Source organism: Benincasa hispida, chromosome 10 (assembly GCF_009727055.1).
Source record: "Benincasa hispida cultivar B227 chromosome 10, ASM972705v1, whole genome shotgun sequence".
NCBI lineage: Eukaryota > Viridiplantae > Streptophyta > Magnoliopsida > Cucurbitales > Cucurbitaceae > Benincasa > Benincasa hispida.
The window spans coordinates 48,845,121-48,854,655 of record NC_052358.1 but is presented as its reverse complement, the minus strand read 5'-3'; the positions used below and the strand labels follow the sequence as shown (position 1 = coordinate 48,854,655).

At 37.2% G+C, this 9,535-nt stretch overlaps 1 protein-coding gene across 1 annotated transcript in view; it reads right to left on the bottom strand.

Annotated features, from left to right (window-relative positions):
* The window catches only part of LOC120089197 (coatomer subunit alpha-1-like), a 6,051-nt gene extending 1,625 nt beyond the window's left edge, over positions 1-4,426 (bottom strand). The window contains exons 1-4 of the mRNA XM_039046609.1: positions 4,166-4,426; positions 3,585-3,811; positions 2,309-2,803; positions 10-2,009 (exon numbers count right to left, since the gene is read on the bottom strand). Coding sequence (XP_038902537.1) covers positions 10-2,009; positions 2,309-2,803; positions 3,585-3,792 — 2,703 coding nt within the window. The 5' untranslated portion in view covers positions 3,793-3,811; positions 4,166-4,426. The remainder of the gene's footprint in view (positions 1-9; positions 2,010-2,308; positions 2,804-3,584; positions 3,812-4,165) is intronic.
* Positions 4,427-9,535: the final 5,109 nt, after the last annotated feature.

Sequence of the window (9,535 nt, the reverse complement as noted above, 5' to 3'; positions counted from 1 at the left end):
CACAAAAACTGAATTGCGAGAGCTGACTGATACTTTTGGAGTGTCAACTTCAGGTGGAAGCTCCAAATCTTCAAGGTCCCATCCCCCTTCTTCCTCATTTTCTTCTGCACCTTCCCCATCCTCTAAAATTGCTGCCACATCCCCATTCTGTAAGCCATCGACATCAACCACATCCAGCTCCTCACCCCAATCACCATCTGCGACCTCATCATCATCTTCATCAGCACGACCCGCACCCACATTATCCAGCCCACCTTCAAATATTCCTTTCATGACTCTCAGAAGTGGCCAATCACCACCACACATGACTGGAGTAGGAGGCAAGAGAAGGGATGAGGTCTTGCCTTCTGGTAAAGATGGAATATCATCTCCCAATTCAGCAGCTAGCCTTTCAGCTACATCATGTAAACCGTGGGTTGATGCTGTGATGTATGCAAGAGGTAAGTGGCCAACATTCTCCAAGATCTTTACGCGCTCGCGAACATCACCAAGATATAGAGCATTGTGAAATTGACCCATGACATCATTCTTAACTTCGGCGATCTTTAACATCTTGGACAGTTTTGCTGTGTTACCAGTTATGAGATAAAGGAATGATAACCTCTCAAAATTTTTTGTCTTCTGGTAGGCGTATTCCACAATGCCTGCATTGCCTTGGCGAAGAGCCTCCACACCCAGCCTATACCAATGATCTTTCTCATCAATTGCTGTAGCAGATGCAACTGCAATCTGAATGTTTCCACTCTCGAGAGCCAAATTGAACCTGGTTCTCTCATCTTTCACAAAGTGAAGTGCAACTTCAGGAAATCCCTTTTGTTGCAAATATGCAATCATTGCTTGCCCACAGAGCTGCGAGTTCCTTATCATGCTCATGACATGGTCAAATCTCTTCTTCAAGAGAGAGAGTTTGAATATGTATTCTGTTGCATCAATAATTAACGATCGAACTGTTCCATCCCTATCCAAGCAAAAAAGAGTATTCCCAGAAACCTTTGTAATATATATTGGAACATCGAGGGTTCTGATTATACCACTATCTCCATTCGGGAGGCAATACTTAATGTGGTTTAGGGTTGTGTAGATAAAAACCCCATTATCATCCCATGCTCCACTCTTTACGCGAATTGTCTCATGAAGTGTGCACTGGTGAACAAGCTTCTTATTAGCAATAATAATTGCATGTTTGCTAAGCAATGCAACACTCTCCATGTCATTGGACCAAACAACGTACCTAACAAAAGGGGTTTGAAGATCACCAAGAATAATTCTCTGTTGAAGATCATATATAACAATTCTATCCTCTGCTCGGCACAACAAATTACCAGTTCCAGCATAAAATATCGCATCTGCAGTAATGGGAATAGGGACCTTCTTAACAACCTCATTCTTAAGATTTTTTAACAAGATTTGGTTGTGACTTTTATCGAGCACGGCAAACCTATTTCGAGCCACAAACACTGCTGATCCTCCAAGTCCCCTCTTTGCATCTTGGAAGGTATCACTTCTACCAAAGCTATCCTTAGGTATGGTGTAAAATTCATAACACCCCCCATCCAGATCTGAGCATATAAGAATTGTGTTTTCTGTAGGGCTAAATGAAAGGGTCCTTGGGCTCTGATTCAAGCTAGTGGAACCAGGCCTTCGAATTGGGATGATCTGTGAATCTTTTTGAGTGGAGAACTCATAGAGGCGCAAAAAGCGGTCCTTCACATAAAATAGAGAATCGCCACTAATAGCAAAGGCCGGTCTTTCTCTCTCCAGCTTAAAGACAATCATGCCACTGTCATGCCCTGCTGCCAACAAATTCATCTCGGGATGAGCAGAAAGAATCCAAAATCTATCATGCTCCCTACGAAAGGTCTGAAGTCCAGTTCGCTTTGTAGCATCCCAAATACGAATACTTTTGTCCTCGGAATTGGAAACAATTATATCTTGTTTGGCATGGAACATCACACATGAAACATTATTCATGTGCCCCCTTAGTGTGTCCACTTCCCACGCTTTGGTGTCTGCAATAAAAATGATTAAGTTAGCAATAAAAGTAACTAATTATCCTGTTCTATGCGAGATGTTGCATTGATAAGGCTTACTAGCAACTTTTAACCCATTTCCTTCTATTTTTGTTTTGGTCATGATGGGTGAGATAAACCAAGAGGAGTATATGACATAGTGATTCCAAATTACTCAATAAATTTCAAAACCTTGTCCAAGCCACTCCCTGTGACTCAACTAAACAGACTCTCAAAAGTAATCAATACAAGCTAATAATTAAACTCTATGGAGAAAGCACATGTTCATAGTTAAGTACCGTTCATTCGCCACAATTTCACCTGTCGATCATCAGCCCCTGACACTATCAACGGCAGGGTTGGATGGAATGCTGCCCAATTAACCCCTCGATCATGACCTTCCAAGACATATTTAACAACAGCATCAACTCCACCAAATAGATCAGCATTCATTTGACTCAACCGCAAGACATCATCTGCTGGTGATACGGTCTTCTTCCTCAAGGCACCAATGTCCCAAACACGAACGGTCTGATCAAGGGAAGCTGACACAACAAGATCTTCCTTAGGGTGGAATGAAGCACACATTACATAGTGATTGTGGCCCGTCAACACAGAGATACATGTACGTGACTGCCAGTTCCATATACGAATAGTCTGATCGTCACTAGCACTCACAATCCATGGATACTCATGGTGAAATTGCACAGTACGTATATAATCAAGATGTCCAAGAAGAGTAAATAGACACCTATGAGTCTTGTAGTTCCACACTTTAATCTTATAATCATCCCCTAGAAAAAAGGAAAACCATCAGTATTTTAACACAACTAATCTCATAGATAAAAATTGCTTGCAATGACATGATTTAAATCAGTAACCCCCCAGATAAACAATGCAATTGAAAGGTGCAAACTATTCTGTTCCTCCTTTTGAAAAATAGGCATGCCATGGATTTCTGTTTTTCAGTTCATACCGAAATTATCAACCTCCACGGTCATTTATGAACCATCATTCTCATTCTTAACATATCAAGCTTTACATCAATGTCCATGCATGAAGCAGATGCAAATAGGTAAAGTATTCAATTTTCCCATATTTAATCATTTCAACAAATGAGTAGGAAAATTACCTGCAAAGAACAGCAGAGAAAGGGACAAAATCTTTCAGAAACTAGTTGGAGAAACAAAATTCGAGGTCTGTCAATTAACTTGGATAGTTCCAAAAACTGATAACAAAGGTATATAACATATATCAACATCAAAATTCTACTACGTGCATAAACTGGGTACCTCTACATTCTTTTCATGAGAAGAAAAATTTTCATTGAGAAACATGATAGGATATACAAAGGCGTACTAAAAGACACTCAAAGAAGGAGCCAACCAAAACTAACTATACAAAAGAAAGCACTCCACTGCAAAAGGATAAGCTGAACCTCTACATCAATTTGGGATAATTTCAGAAACCATAAGTAAGAATATCAATCATTGGTCAAGTAATAGAACTAATCAATTACAGTTCTACAGCCAAAATAAAAAGAAAATAATAAATAAATAAAAGGAAGGACGAAACCTCCAGACACAAAAAGAGGCTGAGACTTATGAAAGTGAACACCACGAACAGGCCCCTCATGCTCATCAAATCTATCAATAAGCGTGCCCATCCGGTAATCCCATAGCTGGATCACTCCGCTGTGAAGACTTGCAAGGATCCATGGCCTCTTACTGTGGAAACTCAATCCTTTGACTCTATTACTCTTGGTTTCAAACTTCGTCAGCATCTTATTCACCCAAAGAATTCTGCAGCAAAACACGTCGCATTAACGCCCAAAACAGATTGCCCTTAATCGCCCACACCCAAGTCCCAAACTCCACCCCCGGATCACACAATTCCACTAAGCAGACAAAATTACCACTAAAGCAAACAAAAGCAAAACCCGCCACACCACACGGTTCCCTATTACATTACACGAAATTCAAAACGAGTAACCCGCAATTCGAATTCCAGACATTAAGTTCTTCAAGTAGAATTCACGCCAACTTCCAAGCAACCAAACAGTATTCATTTCTAAACCTAACCATGCAAATTGGCGGCAGATCACAGACTTGGAACAAAAAACAGCGTCATTTGCAAGAAATTCATCGCAATTGTACCTCAGATCCGATCAGAATGTAAGAAATGAACAAAATCCCAGAATTGCATCCACAATCAGCACTCCAGCACAAGAAAAGAAAGCGTAAAATGAAAAGAAAGACGCAAATGAACTGGGAAATGGAGAGATTGAGAGAGCGTAAGATGACGATTTGTGAATGAGAGGAAAAAAAATCTGACAACGAAGGAGGGCTCGTAGTCTTCTCCTGGATCTGGCCCTCGAGTGTCAGCCTCCTACAAATATTTTGAGTAAGATTGAAAAAAAAAAATAGAGATGTCGAATTTATTTCTTTGTTACAATTAAAAAATAATTAAAACAATTCTATTTTAGAGATAGAAACTAACATGAAAAAACAAATACTCATTATTATTTATTATTATTATTTTAGTACACGATGTAGATTGAACCTTCAACCTCGATGAATCATCCAGAGGCCAACATGGTCTTTTAATCTTAAATCTATAGCTCGTATGTTTGTGGATTGAATCAATTAAAATTTTACATTTAAAATTAAATTAATTTAAGTTTCAAATTTTAAAATTAATCTATATTCCACATTCTAGTGATAGATTATATTGCTAATAGAAGTCTGTACTTCTAACTTTTGCTATGTTTGCAATTCTTTAAAAATGTTGCTATACACTTAATTATTAGTTTTAAAACTATTATTCATTGCAATTACAAAAAGAATGTTGCAAGATACATTTTTATTGAGTGTTGTCTAGGCTGTATAATAGATTAGTGTAACACCCACGTTTTTGCGAATGTTTTTTCCCATTTGGTGTTGCACATTATCGAGGAGGGCAATACTTTTATCATTCTAACTTATTTTTTACTTCTTTTTGAAAAAAAAAAATACATAATTGATCCTTTTATTTTTTCATCGTCCTTACTTCTTTTAAATATACTGAAAAATGTAATTATCCATCACATATCAGTATATAGTTACAAATTGTTTATTCACCCTTTCAATTTGTTTATTCATGGACTTATCAAACATATCCTAATTTATTTCTAAAAAATTCAAGTATATATCGAATATATTGTGCTATATGTATCAAACGCACCTTGTTAAGTTCCTTGTCGATTATTGTTTTCGTGTATGAGGAGAGCAATTTTCATACTTTTGAAGAAATCTCCTTTACATGCATTTTTTTGTATCAATATTATTACTATATATATTTTAAAAATAATTGAAAGGTGGGTTGAACAGTATATTGGGTCAAACTTATTCATATTAAAAGATATATAAAATGTAACGACTCAACCCCCTAGGACTTAAGTTAGGCCATTACTAAATACATGCATGCATGGAACTCAAAACGACACTCGGTTATGGCGAAATAAATACTAATTAAATAAGGTAAGTTCAAAAGGCTTTCATTAAATTCAAATACTAAAACAATAGTAGGGTACCCATAAATCATAAAGGACAATAAATAAGTCTGAAAAACGATTCTTAAACGTAAGTTTTAAACATCAAAACTAAAAGTTAAGAGAAACATGAAAAGAACTTTAAATCTCATGATGCGGAAGCATAAAAACTAGTCCTAGTAGCTCGATTACGAATTCCGCTTGTCCATCGCCGGTGCATCTCTACTCTTACCTGAAATAACAACATGAGAAAGAATAAGTATAAAATAATCAGTAAGTACCCCACTACTGGGGTCAAGCTGGGCATCTATGTCCTTTAGATACCCACATCTGGTGAAATATATAAACTGCTCTAGTCCTCATCGGACACATATGCACATGAAACAAGAAGGAAACTAAGTCATATCCTACTGTAGTTAAGTATGTCCACTACATCTGCTGAATCCCGAAGGAGATATAAACTGGTGAATCTCGAAGGAGACACAAACTGGTGAATCCCGAAGGAGATACAAACTGGTGAATCCCAAAGGAGATACAAACTGGTGAATCCCGAAGGAGATACAAACTGGTAAATCTCGAAGGAAACACAAAATCTAATGGGCATCTAACTAATCAGTAAGGACATTTGCACAATCTCAACATCATAATCATCACTATATGAATCTATGACATACATATAAACCTCAACATCATGGCTCTACAACATACACATATACCTCAATATCATAGTTCTACAACATATATGTATACCTCAACATCATCAGATCAAATATAACCATGGAAGCACATATCATTTCATACTAACATTCAAGTGTCTAGGTGCATAAATAAATAATTCGGATCTCGTAACAGAACATACTTTAATCATGTTATACTATAAATCTTTCATGTTGTCATTCTGCCATCACCTTCATTTAACATGCTAGAATACATCTAATGTCTGGCCCATGGGCAGTTCCAGTAGTAAGATTACTTACCTCAAATTACGCCTAAGTGGCAAGCAATTTAATCTTTCTCCTCGCTTAGATGAATCTTGAATCAAACCCAAAGTATAGCTTATTCCAAAACTGCCTTCGATCTCTCAAACAAATGCCTCAATCTAGGCAATTCAATAATAGTGGTTAGAACCTAAAAACCCAACAACAATATTTTAATTTAATTCTTCGAAGGCTTAATATACTTACCAAAATGTTGCTTGATCCAAAATTAGTTTCGAACTTAAGTTCGTTTGCGAACCCAACTTAATCCTTCACAATGCCTGACAACATACTTCTACTTAAAATTCCACCAGTGCTCGAATCTATGGCCCAAACACAATAGATATTAACAAATGGAAGCCAAAACTTGATGGATAATAAAAATCTTCAAGAAAACCCATAAAAGTAACACCACCTTAGGTAGATGGAACGACGACTGGGTGTCATAGCTGTGCGGATGTGAGCGGTTGGGATTCTGCAGAGGCGCGATGTGTGGCAAATGCTCAGCTTCCGATCTGGGCGGCGGCTAGAGTCTCGGCTAGAGGAAGAAGAAATTGAAGGGGGGTGTCGGCAGGTGCGTGAGGAAGGAAAGGGGGTGGGGTTTGACTTTTTATAAAAAAAAAAAAAAAACAACAATAATAATAATAAAACAAAAAAGGAAAGAAATATAATTACATTTAATTCCTTTCCGTTTTATACTATTAAATTCCTTTCCGTTTCAAAAGAAAATTAATTCCTGTCATTAATTTCCAATTTGAATAATTTCACGCTAACAATTAAATTCCCGCACTTATACTTGAAGTCTAAAATTCCAAAAATGCCCTCCAACTAATAACAATTACTGAAATTCCAAATAATAAAGTTACTGAAATTACATTATTACTAAAAAAATGTACGGGATATTACATTCTTCTCTCCTCAAAGAACTTTCGTCCTCGAAAGTTCATTCTTGAAAAAGCTCTAGGTACTGGGCTCTCATCTCATTCTCTCACTCCTAAGTGGCCTCCTTGAACTGATGATTCTTCCACAGGACTTTCACAAGCATAATCTCCTTGCAGCGCAATGTCTTTACCTTTCTGGTGAGAAATTCTACAGGCTCTTCCTCGTAGCTTAAGTTGTCATTCAACTGCAATGGCTCAAAGTCAACTACATGGGATGGATCTGCATACCTTCCTCAAAATAGAAATGTTGAAGACATTATGAACTGAAGACAATGTTGGAAGTGATGCCAATCAGTAAGCTACAGGGCCAATTTGCTCTAAGACCTCAAAAGGCCCAATGAACCTCGAACTCAGCTTTCCTTTCCTGCCAAACCTCATAATACCTTTTATAGATGCCACCATTAAGAAAACTTTATCACCAATCTCAAATTCCAGGTTCTTATGTCTCACATCGGCATAGCTTTTCTGTCTGCTCTAAGGTGTTTGCATACGAGCTCTGATCTTCTATATTGCCTTATTCGTGGTCTGCACTAGCTTAGGACCTAGCAACTTCCTCTCACCTTCTCACCCCGGCATACTGGAGACTTGCAACTCTTTCCATATAGGGCCTCAAATGGTAATGTGCCAGTGGCAGTCTGATAGCTATTATTATATACGAATTCCACTAAATATAGGTGAGAGTCCCAACTCCTTGAAAACTTTAGTGCACAAGCGCACAACATATCTTCCAATATCTGGTTCAGACGTTCTATTTGACCATCAGTCTATGGGTGAAAAAATTGTACCAAAATCCAATCAAGTACCCACTGCTAACTGGAGACTCTTAAAAAAAACTAGATGCAACACGAGCATCATCATTTGACATAGCTAAAACTAGTACCAAAAGAGATGTAACAACCCCTTCCATAAATAACTATGAAACTTAAGATGTTGAAAATCAACAACACTTCTACATGTCCGAGCTAAGAACTGTGAAAATGGTCATGAAGTTAAGAAAGTCTTATATACTAAAAACATATATCTGAGCCTACCATGTCATAGGGAAAACTTCATATGTGCAGTGAAGAAACTGGTCATACTATATAATGCGTCATTTGAAGATACGTACCAGAACAAATCTAGTAAAAAACTGCTTCTACTTTAGAAGCGCCAACTGTGATGTCTTTTCTAGGGTCTACATGTCTGAGAATAACTCTGTCTAATTAAGTCTCACATTCATGAGAAATTAATCATGAGGCTCTATGCTGTCATGAGCTATAAAACTTGCTTGAGCCATCCTCATATTATTCTTTAGACTTGAAACAATCACATATCAACAATCACATATTATTACTTAGACCCCACTACGAACGAGTCCAGAATTCCCCCCGAAAATGAGGTTTTGAAGTCCCTGGATGCTAAAGCATAAGTCAATTGATAACACATTTTCATAACCTCGTAATAACTGTAATTGATCCTTGAAGTCATTTTTTTTAACGATAAAACCTTATTAATTCACAAGTCCTAGCTTGGATTACTCGTACTCCCTAACGCTAGTTAACTCATTGCCCATGCAAGAGAATACATACTATCTTGTAATGCTCCAAATCCACTTTTAGTAACTTCTTACTATCAACTCAACTTTATTGCCAAGTCTATCCCTTATAATGGTTATATTGGAAGATCCAACTTACTTACTTTTGTGCATATACCATTATTGTCTACCTCGAGTTGGATTATTTTCTTTTCTCAATCAACTGATGGTCTTGTTAGTTCATGTTTCCAACACTTGCACACAAAGTCAAAATCCTTTAAATCTTACTAATGCCCTCAACATTTTACGTCTTAACTAATGAAGCCTCAATATACCATATCAATGGTTCTCGAACATCTACTGTTACTAGTAACTTCATTTTAAATTATCCCTTCTCAACCTTCTATTTCGGTAATAGATTCTTGTGTTAAAACAAAGTTCCATACCAATCACCTACATAAGCTATCTTTCCATCTAACACATATTGTCCTAAAGTCCCACATGATAATGAGGTATTCTTCTTTTACACCAAAACAAATACCTTGTAACCCCTCTTATCAAGCCTT